The sequence below is a fragment of the Thunnus albacares genome, chromosome 8 (genome assembly GCF_914725855.1).
Source record: "Thunnus albacares chromosome 8, fThuAlb1.1, whole genome shotgun sequence".
Classification (NCBI taxonomy): Eukaryota; Metazoa; Chordata; class Actinopteri; order Scombriformes; family Scombridae; genus Thunnus; species Thunnus albacares.
The window spans coordinates 28287785-28306591 of record NC_058113.1 but is presented as its reverse complement, the minus strand read 5'-3'; the positions used below and the strand labels follow the sequence as shown (position 1 = coordinate 28306591).

The 18807-nt window shown below is 40.4% G+C and overlaps 1 protein-coding gene across 4 annotated transcripts in view; it reads right to left on the bottom strand.

Moving 5' to 3' along the window:
- LOC122986897 (ubiquitin-conjugating enzyme E2 E2) overlaps positions 1-18807 on the bottom strand; it is a 48776-nt gene that overhangs the window by 16646 nt on the left and 13323 nt on the right. For 3 of the 4 annotated variants that reach the window (XM_044358397.1, XM_044358396.1, XM_044358398.1), the window contains 3 exons: positions 11250-11382; positions 5888-6035; positions 3422-4531 (listed from right to left, as the gene is read on the bottom strand). In XM_044358397.1, coding sequence (XP_044214332.1) covers positions 4434-4531; positions 5888-6035; positions 11250-11382 — 379 coding nt within the window. In that variant the 3' untranslated portion in view covers positions 3422-4433. Of the gene's footprint in view, positions 1-3421; positions 4532-5887; positions 6036-11249; positions 11383-18807 lie in introns of those variants that run through there. The other variant, XM_044358399.1, reaches the window with a different exon arrangement.

Sequence of the window (18807 nt, the reverse complement as noted above, 5' to 3'; positions counted from 1 at the left end):
TTGACAATAACGTGCTCATTTTTAACCCGTTAAGTTTTGCTTTATATATTCCCCATTAAGATTAAAGGGAAAAAACAACTTCTAAGTAAAAATGAGCAAAAATTCAAACCCAAGTATAGAGTTGAAGCTATTGGTCAGTTAATGGATGAGTCAATCAACAAAAAATTCAATCATCCACTATATTCATAATTGATTAACAGTTTCAGCTGTTTTTTTTAAGTAAAAATGGCAAATGTTTGCTGTTTCAGCTTCTCAAATGTGAGAATTTTCTGGTTTTCTTTGTCACATTTCATAGTGATTTGAATGTTTTTGGGTTTTGTTCGGATAAAACAAGCAATTTTAAGGAGTCGTTTAGAGAAATTGTGACTAGAACTTTACAGTTTTTTGATATTTCACAGACTTAAATGATTAATCGAGAGAAATATCAATGATTGCAATAATCTTTTGTTTAATCATTAGTTGCGGCCTTACGCCCAAGATGCCTCAAAGGAGCCAACAAACAGGAACAAACCTGATGGTAAGTGCAATTAAATTACTAGATTTATCTAAGGCACAGCTTAAAGTGTCATGGAAGAACAACTTTATATCATTTTAAGATCCAGTGAAAGCTAATTAATGCAGATGAGTTTAATACTGCAACACATCAACATAATCCTTTCCTCTAATCTTTAACAAAAATATATCAGGTGTTGTTATTTCAGCATCCATTAACACAAGTAAAGAGACATTGACAAACAGCCTTCTGGCTACTGTCTCGCAGACTAATGGGCACCTCATTATTTATGCATATCGCTGGCCAATCAGAACATTCTTTCAAATCTAAAGTAGATGATTTTACGGTGTAATTAACACCAGGATCCTAACTGTAAAACCACATCTGTAAAAAAAAAAAAAAAAGATGAATAAAAACAGAGCAAAGGACCAAGTCAGCTGTTGTTCAGATGAAAAGACTTAAAAGCTTTCTTTTATAGCGACTAATTTGTGATGCCAAAATGGCGTATTTCCGTGGTGTGTTTTCAATAAATTCAGTATGAGCGAGTGGTACAACAAAGGCTTTTTAAAAACTTTTTATTAGACCCTTTCATCTTGTCTTGATCACCTGCTCTTTTCCCTTCCCTTGTGAAATATTAAATATCCTTGATTGTTTTACTCCACAACACCGATTTGGGCTAAATCCAAGCCAACCTTTTATGAAACAATATCATAAAACTTTTATTCACATTGCACTGGATCACAAATAGATTCGGAGCATCTTTTTGCTTAACTTTCACTCTGATGATGAGGCTCATAGGAGAGCAAAATATTCCTTCAGAGCAGAGCAATTCTCCAACTTGTTTACAGTAAAATGTCCTTTTTCAAGCTGATGTAGTGACAAGTGAAGTAAAGCAACACCTTTGTTAAAAATCTCCAGATTGGTAACCATCACTTCTTTGTGAGAAAGCTCTCACTAATGAAGGAAGTTCAGACTCATGAATAAAACATGTTCCTGATGGTGTCATAACAGCATGCTGGTAACTGGAAATCTCGCCAATGACAGTCGAATTACCCATTTAGGATTTCATATCAAATGAAGTTGTTGGCATCTGCACAGAGAGTTATGTTTCAGTTGGGTGTGCTGGGACACATCATCACATGGTTTAGGGATGCTAAGAAGTCTCTGTGTTTTGGAAAGTGGATTCTGAGTCAGTGGGTATTCCTTAATTCCCAATTGTCCTATTAATAAATAATGATTCTTTGCTGAATTTCTCATGATTGCAACAGTTTACCTTACAGGTCTGACAGAAGCAAAAATAACTCCTTTCAATTCGCTGGAAGAATTGTTATATGTTATGTGAAAGACTTTGGCTACTTGCTAAGGTTTGATATTATTTATTCAGAACAAAGTGCAGACAGAAAATGTTGAAATTTGGTCTGACATGGCAGAAAAAGTAAAAGTTGTATTTTGTTTAGTATATGAAATGTCTAGATATGCATGTATGTGTATTTTTATGCTGGTTTATAGTGTATATGTGCAGGTTTATGTATAAGCATTTACTCAGGGAAGAGTTTTTCTTCTGTTTTTATGTGTATTTTTTGTTTGTCTCATGTTACTTGTTAAGAAATATCTAATAAGACTGAGACATTGATGGAAATTCTATTATTTTTTCATGTATTTGGTAATAAATAATAGACAAACTGAAATTTTGACCTCATGGTGGCGGGAGATGAAAAGTCAGAGGATCAAAGTTTTTTTTATAATTCATCCTGTGGGGAACATAAATGTCTAAACCAAATTACACGGCAATCCATCCAATACGGTAGCTGTTGAGAAATTTCCCTCAAAACCACAAAACCTTGTGGAGGCTCAGGAGAAAAAGCCAAAAACAATTTTTTTTGACTGTTTTGAAATTTGAAAGGTTGAAATTTCAGTCTAGATCAAAGAGGCGAACTGACCAACCTTCAGACCAACCTTTCCATCATTGTAGCCTTGCTGTAGCATGGCTAAAAAGAAAATGAATACTAATTTAAATGTGCTGAAATACACTTTTTAATTAGTTATTAGTTAATTTCCTGGTTTGCAAATATAATTCCTACAGTTTACAGTTGACTTCTTGATCCTGTAAACAGAATTGTGATAAAGTCTTACATAACAGATGACAACCGAGATCTGGATTATCGCCAAAACACAATCACTTCTTTCTCTCTTGGCTCGAAAGCTTGTTTATCCACAACAGAGATCCACTCATCAGTTCCTTGATATCCCACGAAGTAGCACGCCCAACATGAAAACATCACCGCGCCTCCATACAGGTAATAAAAGCCTCCAGATAACACGGGAGCCATAATGTGCCACGCCCCGCACGCAGCACACCTCCGAGCAGCAGTTAATTTGTGCTGATGTTTACGACTGTAAAGTTTTATGATCAGGTGTGTGTGTGTGTGTGTGTGAGAGATATAAAATAAGTCTTGATATGAGAGTTGGGATAAAGCGAATGGAAGATTCTTGAATGAGGTGTACAGTGTGTAGAAGCTGTAGCTGTCGAACACAAAGCACAGACGGAGCCGAGCAGTTTTTTTTTTTTTTTTTTTTCTCACAAGCCAACCACAGTGTGTTTTATTGGGTGCTTCAGTAATACAAGTGCACAACAAACCACTCTGCAATTGCAGAGGTGGCGGGTAGCCAGTAAATATACAAGTCCTGCCTCTTTCACAGGCAGACCTATACTTTTGTGGTCTGCCTCAAAAGCCTTTGAAAAAATACATACAGTACAAACAAAATCAGAGGAAGTTAAAAAGCATGACGGATCCATTGATGCTTCCTGTTCCATGCAGATAATATACTGATGACAAATACAAAAAAAAAAAACAAAAATAAAAACAAAAAACAAAAAAAAAAAAAAAACAAGGGAAAAAAACTAAAAGCATATATTCTGCATGTTTGTTCCAGGTGCCACTAAGAAAATGAGAATACATACTGTATAGCTGGAGGACAATGCGTATGATAATTATAATATTCTGTGTTTTTTTTTCCAATACAATACTTCCAACATTCAGACATTGGAAAATAAAAATCCCAATCTACTCTTTGTATAAAAAAGAAGCTTTCAAGTCAACAAGGAACAAAAGGACATTTTTTTTGTTTTTTTTTAATTTTTTTTTTTTTTTTTTTTTTTTTTTTTTATACACAGAAAAGGTAGATAAAATGTTGGGGGGAGGAGGAAGAGGTGGAAGGTGGAGGAGGAGGAGGAGGAGGAGGGTGACAGGAGGGCAGGAATACCGTTGCACTTAGTGAGTGTGCTTTGACAGACTGACGGCTGAGATACATCAGGCACGGACGCGACGCATCACGTAGGCGGTGCGGAGCTGGTTTTTTTTGTTTTTTTTTACCTGCTACACAGACTCCGTCTTCGTAGCGTGTGGTTGCGTGCCAGACGTTGAGTTTTGCCCAGTGATAATGCAGTTGGTTATGGAGACTATATTAACTGGTATTGAATTAATTGAACTGGATCATTGATTGATTTGTTTTAATGTGCAATGAAAAAAAAAAAAACCACAAGGTTGCACTGCTGCGTCGCATTGCCTCTGGTACGATGAGGTATTTATTTTAATTTAAATAGATTGTACTCATTTTTTTACAGTTATATGTAGTTTTTTTCCTGTTGGAGGGCCGTGTAGCCGCACGTACAGAAAAAAAGATTAAAAAAAAAAAAAAAAAAAAAAGACCTGCCGCGTAAAAATGGATGAGCAGCACGATGCCCGCGTGGGTGCTCGCGGCTTCCGCGGTCAGTGTAGCAGCTTCAGATGATTATAATGGACGCGCCCTGCCGTGACAGACGTGTCGCGCCTCGTCCGTGCCTGGCGTATTTCGGCCGTAAGGGTGAGAGAGAGAGGTAGAGAGAGGTGCGATGAAGGGTCGGGGGAGATAAAGGAGGGGATGGATTGCGGCGGGGAGTCTATGTGGCGTATCTCTTCGTCCATTGTTTGGCTATTCTGTCATGCTCTGTTCTGTTGGTCAGGTACTGTGTGGCGATGCTTCCCACCAGAGGGTCGGCTGGAAGGTGCACAGAAAGAGAGAGAGAGAGAGAGAGTGTGTAAATCATGGAGTATAAGCGCTCACACTCAGCAGGTCAGGAATCACAAACACTATAAACACTGTGAACAGAGACCGGTGAAAGGTTTGACACTGCACAGTCCCAAACATTTATATCCTCACAGGCACAAATTATGTAAAAGTCTGTCCAAGGGAGGATGTGTTAAATCATATTCCCTTAAAAGGGACAATAAAGTATATCTTATATTATATTATATTATATAGTAAATAGGGAGTGATTCTGGACACAGCCACTGCGGTTTTTATTGGCTCGTATCTTTATATCAACATTTTAAAGCCTGTGGTCAATAATAATATCCTGAACTTGTTTTATAGCAGTTAAAAAATCCTCCATCATCCACTAAGATTAATAATATGGGATTTGATTTCATTCCAGGTCATTCAGCCGTTTACTGACATCCTGCTCGCTGATGCAGCAGCTGCAGGTTTCAAACTGTGAAGAGTTTTTACCTTCGGGGACAAACTGTAACATTCATTTCATTATGTAGACTTGATGACACCTTCTCGTATTCAGCTCTATTATCAATGACCAGTTAATCACATTAAAAGCAAAGACAATCCCTCCAGGAGAAACCACGTTTATCGCAGCTTAATTCCCTGTAATTTATATATATATATGTCATAATGAATAAGTCAGACAGCACACAAATGGCTATCTCGAGTCTTCAAAAGGTGGATAGGGTTCTTGATCAATACCTTTAACCCAATGATTCCCTCACAGTGTTCTGACTTTTCTTGCTTTTAATGCTCATTTTCCAGCCTGCACTCATCCCCCTCCCACCTACTCACACGTTCAATTGCTTAATGATAGAAGACGGTGCTTTAAGAGAGTGACATTTTGTTCTCAAGCCAAGAAAATAAATAAATGACTACTGTTATTGTTTTTAGTACCTTAAGTGATGGTATTTACTTTTTTTCCATTAAACACTCATTGCGGATCTCCTCTGTAAGCAGCTCACTCAACTTACTCTTCTCTGCTGTGAAAATGTGGTTTTATTATTTACAACTGGAGGCCGCAGACTCTGCCAAAGATCTGTCAGTGTTAGACGGGCCTTGGGGAAACAATGAGGGTTTGAATTGCTCGTGGCTTACTTTATACTCCGTTAATAGTCTGGAAACATAATTGTGACTGCATGTCAACGTGAAATGTGGTCCTTTTATGTAAAAAACAAACATTCAAAGCAGAGAGAGAGGGAGAGAGAATTTGTCTGTTACACGGAACAACTTCTCTCAGTTAAGCTGGAGCACCGAGTATCATTCGAAAACACGTCACACGTGGAGATGCTGACGTCTTACCTGGGTTACAGTCTGTGAGCAGGGAGCAGATGGACAGCAGCACCTTGGAGATGGTGAGGGCGGGACTCCAGTTGTCCTTCAGGATGTCCAGACAGATCACGCCCTGACTGTTGATGTTGCAGTGATAGATCCTCGTACGAAACGTTACCTGCAGACACAAAGACACACAGAAACGTAGAAGATGAAGAGAAGATCAATATCTGTCCATAAAATAAGAGTGGTATCAATTTTCTCATCTACCTCTTAGTGACTGACACTAAAACCGATGTAAGAATCACTTTGCGTTGGCCGAGCTGCTGCAGGACATTCATGACTACACGACGTTGTTGCAGATGAAGGTCAAATGATTTGACCTGCAGCCGGTGACATTTTGAGCCGAGGACGTGGCTCCTGATGTCGTCAAATGTACCAGATATTTGTTTGATTGACCTTCAATAAAGAGAACAACTTCACAGATGCTGTGATTGTGTTCCGAGTGGACTCTCAGGAACGCAGCTATTCTAGTGTATATATTGTTTCAGTGTATTACAATCAAACAATGTATTACACTGTATGACCCTGAAAAGAAAAGAATGAAGCCATTGTATTACGCAGCCAGCCGACTCATTTTTAATGGAGATTATCCACTAGAGCTGCAACAATTATTCGATTAATCAGCTGACAGAAAATGAATAAGTGAAAATTAATTATTTTGATAAGTGATTTATCGTTTGACCACATTTTACGGCTCCAGCTTCTCAAATGTGAATATTTAGTGGTTTCTTTAGTCTTTTTGCTAATAGTGAACTGAAACACAATTGAGTTTGCATCTTTGAGAAATGGTGATGGACGTTTTTCACCATTTTCTGACATTTTATGGACCAAACTGATAGATTAATCCAGAATATAATGAACAGATTAAATGATTAAAACAATTATTAGTTGCAGCCATAAAACACACAAAGACACACAAAGCTTCTGCTAAATGCAGAATCACGTCTGTCTTCGATCGTCCAGGTTTCTGTTCCTGAATTAAAACTGAAATACTGTATTTTAACACCAGTAATATCTTCCTGGTGTGCAAGCAGAGCTAATTCTTACCCATTACAACAAGCAGATTCATGAGATATAATTAGCAAATATAACATAATTAAAGGTAATTAAACTCTAATCTGACACCTGATGTCTTTTACTCTCTTTAAAACATTTTATCCAGAGAATCTTTCATGTCAATGATACCAGCAGCCTCCATCAACGACCATTAAGCAGTTGAGATCTTTAAAGTATATACTTATATTTCTTTTTATAGTTTTTGGGATGAAAGATGGTTACTGGATGTTTTTTTAAAAATCAGTAACACATCTGTTCTGAGGTTTATACCAGGGCAGCAACTAACAATTATTTTCATTGTCAATTAATCTGCAGGTTATTTTCTCAATTAACAGATGAATTGTTTGGCCTATAATATATAAAATAATAGTGAAATGTTAACAACTGTTCAAACCACTTGTTTTGTTTGACCAACAATACTAAACTCAAAGATATTCAGTCATAGAAGAAATTTTGAGAATTTGAGAAACTGGAATCAATAAATTTGGGGCATTTTTGCTAAATAAATACTTAAAAAATTAGCTGATGATCAAAATTGTTGCAGATTAACTTGATCAATTCAAGCTCTAGTTTATAGAGATTAACAGCAGAGTTTCAGTAAAGGGAAGAAGCAGCAAGAAGGAGTTTTGTCTTTCCACTTCATGAGGGAAACCAGCATTATTTCATCATAATATTCATCTGTTTGGCTGGTAATATGTCTTAAAAAGTGGCTTGTGAAGTAGCCACAGTTGCATTTTTGGCTGATGATCTTTTTCTGGGCTTTCTCACAATTGACACGATAATGAAACGGGCTTTAATTAATTCCATAACTGCCAGCCATTTGTAATGATGTAACAGTCAGAGCTGCTGGTGTATTGATGAGACGCAACACGCCGCATCATGTACCGACAACAAAAAAAAACACAAGAGCTGTGAGGGGAAAAAAGCGAGAAGTGATCTGTTAAAAATGTTAACGATAGATGAGACAAACAAAACAAGTCAAGATAATTGTGACTCAGGGAGGAGAGAGCAGCATTAAGCGCGTCTCAAAGATGAGTTTTTAATTTGCTGTTTAGACTGCTGTGAGACGCTTGTTATAACTGTAAGTAATCCTAGGTGAGACATGGAGGTCGGCTTCTCCTTCATTCACATTAACACTGATGTGTCAGCATCAGCGCCAGTATAATGGGTCTGCTTCATTCCTCCACTGAGGTCCATTTAACACCATTTGTCACTGCTGCTGGATGTGCGTGTAGCCACAAGTATACAGTATCTCTAGGAGGACGGTATTTTATTGCAGTCAGTCAACCATGTGTTATTTAGGTTTTGGTTTCTGGGTTTCCTGATGGATTGAAAACAGCTTTTTACTCCATCTTGTCACAGTGCAACACCTCTTCTCATGATATGTTAGTGAATCAGACTGACCAACAGAGGGCAGCATGGTGTAAAATCAAAAGCAGCACAAAGCAACAACAGTTTTGTTATCACCCCTGAATATTGGATTCATTTACCAAACACTTGAGTGTAAATTGATTCCTTTACTTGTCGCCGTAAACAGCCTCTCTCTCTCTCTCTCTCTCTCAGACATGTAGTCTGTCACGTTACCTGGCTTTGTGCTGAAACTGTGCTCTCCCTCAGATACCTTCGACAAGCAAACAACATCCTACCGGGCTGTTTACGTCGGCCGTCTCAGCTTGGATTGGAGCTGGACATCTGTTCGGTTCTGACACTTGACACCGCTGTTTGCCCTGCTGCTCCAATCACCCAACATCTGGCCCTCCTGACCCTGACCCCTCCAGAGGAAACCTCCTAATGAGCCTTGGCATTCCCAAAAAAAAAAAAAAAAAAATCACACAGGGGCAGGACGTTATAAATAACCAGCCCCCTCCACCTCCACCTCCATCCTCAACCCCCCCCCCCCCCCTTCCTCTGCATACACAGTAGTGCTCCTTCTCCTGGACGCCGCTCAGGAGCATGAAACGCATCCACCTGGCGAACTTGTCAGATCAAGCGAAAGAGAGAGAGAGAGAGGGCTCTTGTTTCCCCCCTTTTCTAGATTTTAAAAGTGAGATGGGGTTCTGGATCCAAAATTCCCAGAGTGCATTCAGCTACTGAGCTTCACTGGAGCATTTCTATAGTGAGGGAGTGTATGGCAGCTATGGGCTAAAGGGCTGGTGAATGTGTGTGTGTGTGAGCAAAAGGGGGTGTGTGTGGGGGGGGGGGGGGGGGGGGGGTTTGGCTGCAGATCACAGTGTGTCGGAGGGGTAGGAGGTATTGAAGGGGGCGGAAACACTCAAGCCCCTCTGGCTACAGAAAGCTGGGCCGGAGCCTGTGGATTTGTTTGAGTCTGCTGTCAAACACAGAGCTGGTAGTTACACAGGCACAAAGAACGAGAAGGAGGGAAGAGAAGAGAGAGAGCGAACAAGCATGGGCAGGGGTGTGCATAACAGAGAGAGAGAGAGAGAGAGAGAGAGAGAGAGAGGGAGAGAGAGAGAGAAAATGAAGGCCAAGTGAGAGGGTAATCGGGTGCACTGCAAACTAAAGGGAGATTGGCCCTGACAGTCTGCGAGTTCGGTAATGACATCCACTCGACATCCTTAAAAAGTACTCTGCAGACAACACTACATAAAACAAGAAAAGGAGTCCTTCAGAAGCTCGAGCGCTGAACAGGTCAGGATTTGACTAATTTGAGCTAAAATAACAATGAAAAAAAAAAAAAAAGAGCAAAAAAAAAAAAGCTGTGTCAAAAAGGCAGCAGTAACACCGGTGTGATGTATTGTGCTTCGCTAGCTCGATATCATGATTTCCTTCCACCGGTGTTTCATTTTTCCCCACATTACGCGCTGTGGAGATTCCCCAAACCCCCCCCCCCTCCCCCCGGACAGCCAGACCGGTACATCACCATGGAATATTTGCAACATGGCCGCGAGGAAACAATATGACCTGGCAAAAAAAAAAAAAAAAAAGTGGAATAATAATGACATAACTTGACTGGCTATTTTTTATGGTAATTACACTGAACTTGGCGCAAATCTGTCTGCTCTGCATTTTTTTCTCATCACTCCCCCCCCCCATCCTCCCACCCACCCCCACCACCACCCCAACAACCTAAAGTAGGTCATCAGTACGCGAGGTAACCAGCCTGTCATCACCAGCGTTCAGCAGTACATGAAATCTGCAAAGACACTACATGAGTGTTTCTGAGAGGCCTGTCTGCATTTTAATATTTAGTAAGTAGCCAAATAAATACAGTGAAGGTTTGTTTTTTGGGGTTTTTTTGCAGGGGGGGGGGCTGTGTTATGACTTGGTTGCTGTGAGCTGGAACTTAACCCATCACACACATACAACAACCGAGCTCACACATACAACAACTGAACTATGAGAAAAATCATACCCCACATATAATGTAAAGTCATGAAAGTCTGCTTTCTTCTTCCTGTCGTTCCTCTCAGCTCATGAAGCATTTGAGCATCTTTCGGCTCTTTGTTTTCTGGCTCACAGCTTTACTGTTCTGGTTTACTCTCATCAGCATCGGGAAGATGTTTTCAGTGAAAAATCGGAGCCAGATTATTTTTCCTCAGGAGCTAAAAGGGGAGAGTGAATATTGGGCAGAAAATTCATTAAATGGCCAGAAACGTGACTCCGAATGAACGCTCATGTTTCTCCTCATCAGCTGGATGTGTACATAAGAGGTGAATGTTTGCTAAAATGTTCTGCAAACCGAGTTAAAAGGTGATTCTAGGTCAGTGTTTGTGTTTACGGCTCATTCCTGCTGCCCACAAACGACCAAAATAATCAGTTATTGCAGGTTTATTTCAAGTTAATCTTAGGTTTTATTATTTTTGAGGATTTTTTTAATGTATTTTATGTACATAAAGTACAAAGAAGCAACATGATTAACTTTCCTGCCACCAGACGCTCCAGACTCCTGATTTGTCTCTGCGCAGCGTTAAAAATGAAGACTTCCTGACAGCTCCGAAGTAATGACAGTCCACATGACCGTATGTAACTGCAAATTATTCTGCACAAAAAAATATAAAATATGAAGTGTCTGTGTGTCTATGGTGAAAAAAAAAAAAGAGTATGTGGTCATACTGTGTGTGTGTATATCACTACAGGCCAATTTTATTCCACGTGTACTTGATCTCTTAACTTTTCCAGATCGAGAAATCACCCAGACATATTTCTCCACACTTTTCCAGACTTTCCAAAAACCCCTGTGTGGGAAGTCTACACTTATCCGGCTACTCAAAACATCCAAATATTTCCACAGTAACGTCTGCTGACTGCTGACCTTGGGGGGTTTGAAGGGGTAGTCTGGCGTGAAGGCGATGTCCAGGAAGAAGACGCCTCCCTCGTACACGGAGCCCGGCGGTCCCAGGATGGTCGACCTCCACTCATAGATGTTGTCTCCCTTGGGGCCGGCGCTGGAAAATTGAAACAAAAAAAAGATGTGTTAATATGTTAATCAGCGCGGTGCGTTGGAATCGACAGCCTGGTGTTCAGACTGCCAGCGGGGCTGACGGAGATTTGGAGGGGGGAGAGAGAGAGAGAGAGAGAGAGAGAGAGAGAGAGAGAGAGAGAGAGAGAGAGAGCAGCTGAGGCAGTAAATGCAAGCTTCTGACAAGTTAATGATGGAGATTTAGGGTTTTGCTGCAGCCAGTTTTTTTTTTTAAGAGGCTGTGCTATTTTTGTAGGACTTTAGATTATCTTTAAAATTGAGATTTTTTAGAAGATTAGATTACATGCTACTGGGAGTTGCTGACAAACTGACACACCGGTGAACCTGTGGAAGCATGTAAACGAACGTTAAGTGAAACCCGACGACTGAAAGAAATCCTTTTTACACGATGAAGAGAAGAGCTACTGTATAAAGCCGGTCCAAAATGACTTCATACTGGAGCCAGTCTCTATCATGAGATGAGTATTTATGCTGAGTGGAGGCTGAAGGTCACATCTGTTGTATAGGCCAGTAATTAATGTCATTTCCATATTAAGGGGCTCCCCTCCCCTCCCCCTCCCCCTCACTGTTGTTTGTGGTAAGACCCTGAGCTGGCGCCGCACCAGGAAGAGACCGGTACAAGGTCCAGATCACAAAGCCCGGGGACAATGAACAATCCCTCTGATTTCATGTAATTACCAGGGACGGTGTTCGACGCCAACCCTCAGCTGCTGGCAGATGTGCTTACAAACCGCTCGACGCATGCTTTTTTTCCTCAAGGCTGTGATATCGCTTTTATTTAGACATAAACCAATAATCTGAGACAAAGATTTTCCTGAAAGTGACTGTGTAACAACCTCAAACAGCAAAAAAAAAAAAAAAAGCAGCATCTGGCTCCAGGCATGCCCTTGACAATAGATCATTCTCCATAAATAGAAATTAGACGTTAAGACATTTCCTTCCTCCTTCGGTGTCAACACATGCAAATTTCCACTAATCTACTTTGCCACTCTTTTCACACTGGCCCTCTTTAAAGCCTTCTTTAATTAGCCAATTATGATGACTTCTTCTCTGGGGAACACGCTGTCGATAAGAAATTTGCCAATCTGTTGTTTCAGGCACAAAGAAAATCTTGGATATTTTTGTTAAGAGAGAGAGAAAAAATAAGAAAATAACAAAAGCAAAGTATGAAGAAGGACCCTGCTGGATGTTGCATACTGTCCGTTTGTTTCTCCAGTAAATCTATATAAAAAAAAACTTCCAGTGCTTGATGTATAAAGGACACAACTGCCAGACAAGGTGTTAAAAAGCATGTTGACATTAAACACATTAGGGAGGTTTTGTTAAATTACGGAATACCGACAACACGAGTGTCTGTTTGTTTTGGCGGGTGAGACGCAACGATAGCCGCGTATGACTAGAAATCACATCAAATAACACCAACGCGCAGGTTTTGTTTCTATTCCAAACAAACTGTGTTGCATTTCGGGTTCGGACAAAAAAGCAATATCTGAGACAACTACAGGAAATGACCTCAAAACACAAGGATTTATAGGCAGACAGAGACAGATGTTGACATCTGATAGCCAGCAGTTACTTGTGCTGGAAAAGCCTGTCATAACAATATAAACTGAGGGCAAACCACAGTATGGACTGCTGCTTATTTCAGCTGTCTCTACATTCTTTCTGTGAGGAATATTTTTCATCAAACCTTGACTAAAATTGGGTTGAGTTATGACATCAGATAACAGGTCAGACTAAAGCTCCGTCCGATAAACGACCTACTCGAAGGTCTGTCCCGAACTTCAGACATTCTCTGCTGATGAAGTCACGGGAGTTGTTTGATTAGTTAGACTTAATGTACAAAGCTGTCCAATCGTTTCTTCCCAGATGTGATCTGGTGTTTATTAAAAGGATATTCTACATTTTTCTTTATTGTCAACAAATCCCATGAAAAGATCAAACACTGAATTGATCCTGCTAACGAGTGATACATGTTATTCCTCTGTGCCATGTAGTCCAGAAAACTATTAAGAAACACACTTCAGTGAGCAGCAGAGTCGCTCAGGGTGTTTCCTTCATTATGATGAACATGGACAGTGTACTTTATTTGGAGTCGATCCCACATACACCATCCTGCTGTTGAGAACACGCTCCGGAAAACCGAATCTGTAGCTGAAAAAAAAAAAATGCACTATTTACTCCCTTTTGAGTAACATTTGTTAATGTGCCATCTGTTGTAGGAAATCACTTAGACTTTCTAAAAAAAAAATGTAAATATATATCCAGGACTATGTTTCCAGTATAAACCTGCGGGCTCGGGGCTGAGAGCAGCAGACAGAGTAGTGAAGTCAGGAAGTATTGTGATTATTCAACTAATTGCTGCAGCTCTACATCAAAGCACTGATGCATTAACATGACCATTCTTCATGTAACACTAATAACATATTCTGCATTCAAAAGACCATAAAAAAAGAGATTTATTAAGATTCCTTAGTCCGCCGAGACTCCAACAGTTGATTAACCAATTTCCTCTGAGAGGGCTGCTTTACTGGAGCGTCTTTGTGGCTTTTGAAGTCCTGTTTGGCTTTTAAATAAGCAGTTTGGACCTGACTGATACATTTAGAGCTGCAGCAATGAATCAATTAGTTGATCTGCAACTATTTTGAGAATCGATTAATCTTTGAAATGACTGTTTGAGCAAATAAATGCCAAACATTTGCTGTTTCCAGGTTTTCAAATGTGAGAATTCACAGCTTTTTTCTGGTCTTATGTTAATGTGAATTGAATATTTTGGGATTTTGGACTGTATGATCGGACAAAAGTAGACATTTGAAGATGTCAGCTTGTAATTTTTCATTGTTTTCTGATATTTTATAGACCACACAATCACTTGATCAACAGATAAGATACTTCAGATTCTTTCAGATGCTCTCCAAACATTACTCTCTATATTTCTTCTAACCTTTCTACTCGGCTTATTTTCCCTCGCTGCGGGCAATCTTCCCTCTGTGAAACTTACGCTCACATTTCTGAGCTACACACACACACACACACACACACACACACCTCAAGGTAACACTTTCATTACCGCTACGCTTTTAACAAAAGCTTCACTGACACCACGGTGAAAGAAAGAGAGAGAGAGAGAGAGAGAGAGAGAGAGAGAGAGAGAGAGAGCTGGCTATTCCGTTTCCAAACATCCCCGATAGAAGCAGATGCTCACTTCCTTTTGAGGCTGATGATGAGTCTGTAGTGGCGATAATAACTTCGACATGATGGAAAGATAGAGATGAGCGGGCATGGCAGAGGTCCTCGCTCGGCGGCGAGATTGCTGTAGGGGGATCTGACAACCGCACAAGGGCTGTGGATAAAGGCTAAGTCAATAGCTGAATGTGCATGCCACCGCTGGCTGTTGCTTGGAGACCTCCTCCTCCTCCTCCTCCCCACCTCCCCACCCCCCCCCCCCCCCCCCCACCCCCCCCGCCGGCTCAGGGCGTTCATGTGGTGCTTTGTTGCAGCTGGTTGTGAGCCAGCTCATTCAGGATCTGACAGTCTCTCACACCCGCCATTAGTTTTTTTTTTGGGAGAGGTGAGCGGCGGTGCGGTGCGGTGCGGCGGGGGGGGTCGTGACGAGCTCCGGCCGAAGCGCGTCGGTCGGCGGTTTTTTGTATCATCAGCTCATCTTTGCGTGGAGATCCGATTCACCATGCGTTAATTAATGCGCCGTTAATGTCAGCAGTTAAGTGGCTTATGATTCCTTGACCCGGGTTAATGGCTGTGCTGAATGTTATGCTCCGCAGCTGACTATTCAATTCACAGTCGTTAGTGGCTCATCCAGACTATCGCTATGACGATTAGTCGATTAAACCATCAGTCTATCCAAAGAAAATGAATCAGCAACTATTTTAATATTCCATTAATTGTTGTAGTCATTCTTCAAGCAAAAATGACAAACTTCTGCTGGTTAAATATGAGGATTTTCTGCTTTTATGTCATATATAGAGCTGCCACCATTTGTCAGTTAATCGTTTGGAGTCATTGTTTACGAAAAACGTCCTAATTCTCTGATTCCAGCTCCTCAGATGTGAGTTATTTAGTCTTTTAAGACAGTGAACTGAATATGTTTGGGTTGTGGACTGCTGGTCGGGACAAAAGAAGACTTTTCGGGACGTCATCCTAGGCTTTGGGAAAGTGATTTTTAATTTTTCATCATTTTGTAGACCAAACAACTAATCGATTAATCAAGAAAATAACTGACAGACTAAATCGATAATGAAAATAATCCTTAGTTGCAGTCCTAGTCATGTATGATAATCAGTTAAATATCTTTGGGTTTTGGACTGTTACTCAGATAAAACGAGCTATTTGAAGACTTCACCTTGGTATCAGCAGGTTAATTGATGATGAAAATAATCACAAACCTTAATCCTGTCATTCTATGAATTTCAATTCTGCAAGTACAACTCTAAACCTTATTTTTAGAGCTGCATCAATAGGTCGATCAACAAAGTCATTTTCAAGTAAAAATGCTGAATTTCTCTTGTTCCAGCTTCTTAAATGTGAATATTGTTTGGTTTCTTTGATGGTAAACTGAATATCTTTGGGTTGTGGACTCTTGGTCGGGACACAACAAGACATTTTGACTTTCATCTTCAGCTTTGTGAAAGAGTAATCGGCATTTTTCACCATTTTATTGACCAAACAACTAATATGAATATGAATTTATAATGACAACAATCGTTAGTCGCAGCCCTACTTATGTCCTCATACGACAAGGCTCTGTCTTTTCAGGCATGACTGCTTAACAAAAATCGAATGTGAAGTCATTTGCAGCGTTAAGAAGAACAAACAAAAACAAAAAAAATCTAACACTCAGCTCTGAATCAGAGAGTCAGATAAATATTACGTGTCACTTCTGTCTTTCTTTCTCTCTCCGGGGGGAAAAAAAAAAAAAACAATCTTCTCTCCAAGCAGACGGATCTGCTCTGCACACAAATAACATGACGTTAACCAGTGTAACGGTGCTGCTTATGGGCTTTGTTGCAGGCTGCAATAATAACCCCTGTGTAAGTAACACTACATCTGCAGTGCACTGTCAGCCAAATGCCTTGATTCAGTGAATATTTGGGTCATTTGTTTCAAGGGTCTGGGATACATTAGTGTGCGGGTGTCTGTGAGAATCCTGCCACTGCCCTGTCCTCCGAGATTACGCTCATGCAGGAACCCACTTTGACAGCTGGGCTGCTTCCTCCGCCACACACACACAGCACTTAAAATAGTGTTTAACCACAGATTCACACTGCTCTCTTTCTTCCTTAAATCTTTTTTTTTCTTTTTTTAATAGACACAACAGTTCAAGCTTTATACTAAAAATGTGGCATCGACAGCGGCTTCGGCACGGTTCGGTCGTAAAAGTAGTGCCTGTGAAGGAGCACGTAATTTCATCTCACACGGACCTTGTTCGCCGTTTCGCTCCGACAAAAGGCTCATCATAGCAGACAAGGCTGAGAAAGACTGGACACTTTCATAAAAAAATAAAAAATAAAAAAGAGCCCCGGAGACTCCTCTGAGACAGTTTCTCCGTCAGAATACGAGGATTATGAAAACAGTTTCTTGGTGGAATATAAAGGGAACACTGTACCACAGGCCTACTTCGTCATTTTTACCTTTCGTCCTCCGTTCCTTAAAAAACTATCCAAGCTGTGCCCCATAATCACAGACAGCAGTAATAATTTCCATATAAATCGAATGACCTTTCATTCCCACGATACAGTGCAGAGTATGTGAGACCAGGGCCTTTTTGCACATTTAATCATCCACCTTGCCTTATTTCATAGACATGGTGGGTGGGGGTGGAGTGATCTGCAGATTGGTGCCAATGCCAAAAGATAACCTTTATCTTGCGGCATGAGAGCCAAGGGCTAATCTCTGCAAAAAAATCAGCTAACCTATCTTGCAGTTATTGCCACCCAGAGCCAATTCCCACAGACATCAAGGCTCAGGTTAAGTTGATGAAAGAGATGGAGTCGTGAGATAGGTCTGTGCCGCTCACTCACTCGCTCGCTCGCTCAGTCAGTCAGTGACGACGAAAAAAGGGGGAAGCTGTGTCACTGTAGGGAGAAATAATTTATCCTCATCATATTTACACAGGAGAGAGTAAACACTTTTTTTATCAGTTTCTTTGTTAAAACTATTTCTTAGATACACAAAACGTTTCATTTCAGGATACTCCGGAGTAATAACACAACAGACAAAACTTAAAAAACACTGCGAGCAACCACTATTAAAAGGAATGCAAGAGTCCAAAAAAACCGCAGTTTTCAGGGAAAAAGAGAACGAGAACAAAACAGTCTTGTGTGCTTAAAATGACTGTGTTTGAGCAACAGAGTCTTTATAGCAAAAAAGATCATTTTAGACACACGACACACAGTCGCCTGTCCACCGTGGATGAAACGGCTCCACAGAGTACGCTGGTGGTGAGGCTTCAAAGACCAGTACTAACCGGACCGTCCTAAACACTGACACATTCATAGAAGCCTTTATCGTCATCATTACAAAATATTCAGGAATGTTCATTTCTAATCGCTACTTGTTATGATGTGAGTTATATAAAAGCTGGCCTTATAACTCATGTAAGAAGTGTTGTGAAATTTCTGCCCTTATAAATGGAAAAAAAAAGGCAACCGCACAGTAAAAATGCTGTAAAATTTTTTCAGTTCTTCCACCTCTTTTCTCAGAAAACTATCCAGAAACTTTCACACCCTTTTAAAAAAGAAAAATGTTTTTTTTCCACCTCTTGCAGCCGATACAGATAATGATTTCACAAAAACACAAGGATGTTTGGGTGAGTTTAGTTCCACTGACGATCTATCTTCAAAAGATGGCTGTAATGAATGTCTCCGATTGTTAGAAGTGTATTCAGTCAGATTTTAAAAAACATACTGAGCTCATGGATGGACGGTGTGTGTGTTGCAGAAGTGATGTGAAAACCCAAACTGACCACAGCTGGCGTGATCTATGAAAGGAGAAACTAGCACCTTGCAAGTCTGAAGAGAGGGGAGGTGGAGGTGGAGGGGGGGGGTGAGGTGTTTGATAATCAGAAAGATTAGGTTACATTTAAAAAAAGATCAGAGAGGTGGAATTTCACTTGAATATAACATAAAAAAAGGTCAGAAAACCAAACACTATCATATTCATCAAACACGCTGCTGTGCGCGGCGGAAAACACTTAACCGATACCGCCGAGCACAAAAAAGCAGCGTGCTCGTAAAAAAAAAGCAGCCTTTCACACTGCCAGCTGTTTACGGTAGCAGGTAAATAGCCGTCTGAGCCAAAAAAACTGCACCGAGGGCCTGATTAATAAAACAGGAAAGTAAACCAGTAATTGAATGTGAATCAGTATGTTTTA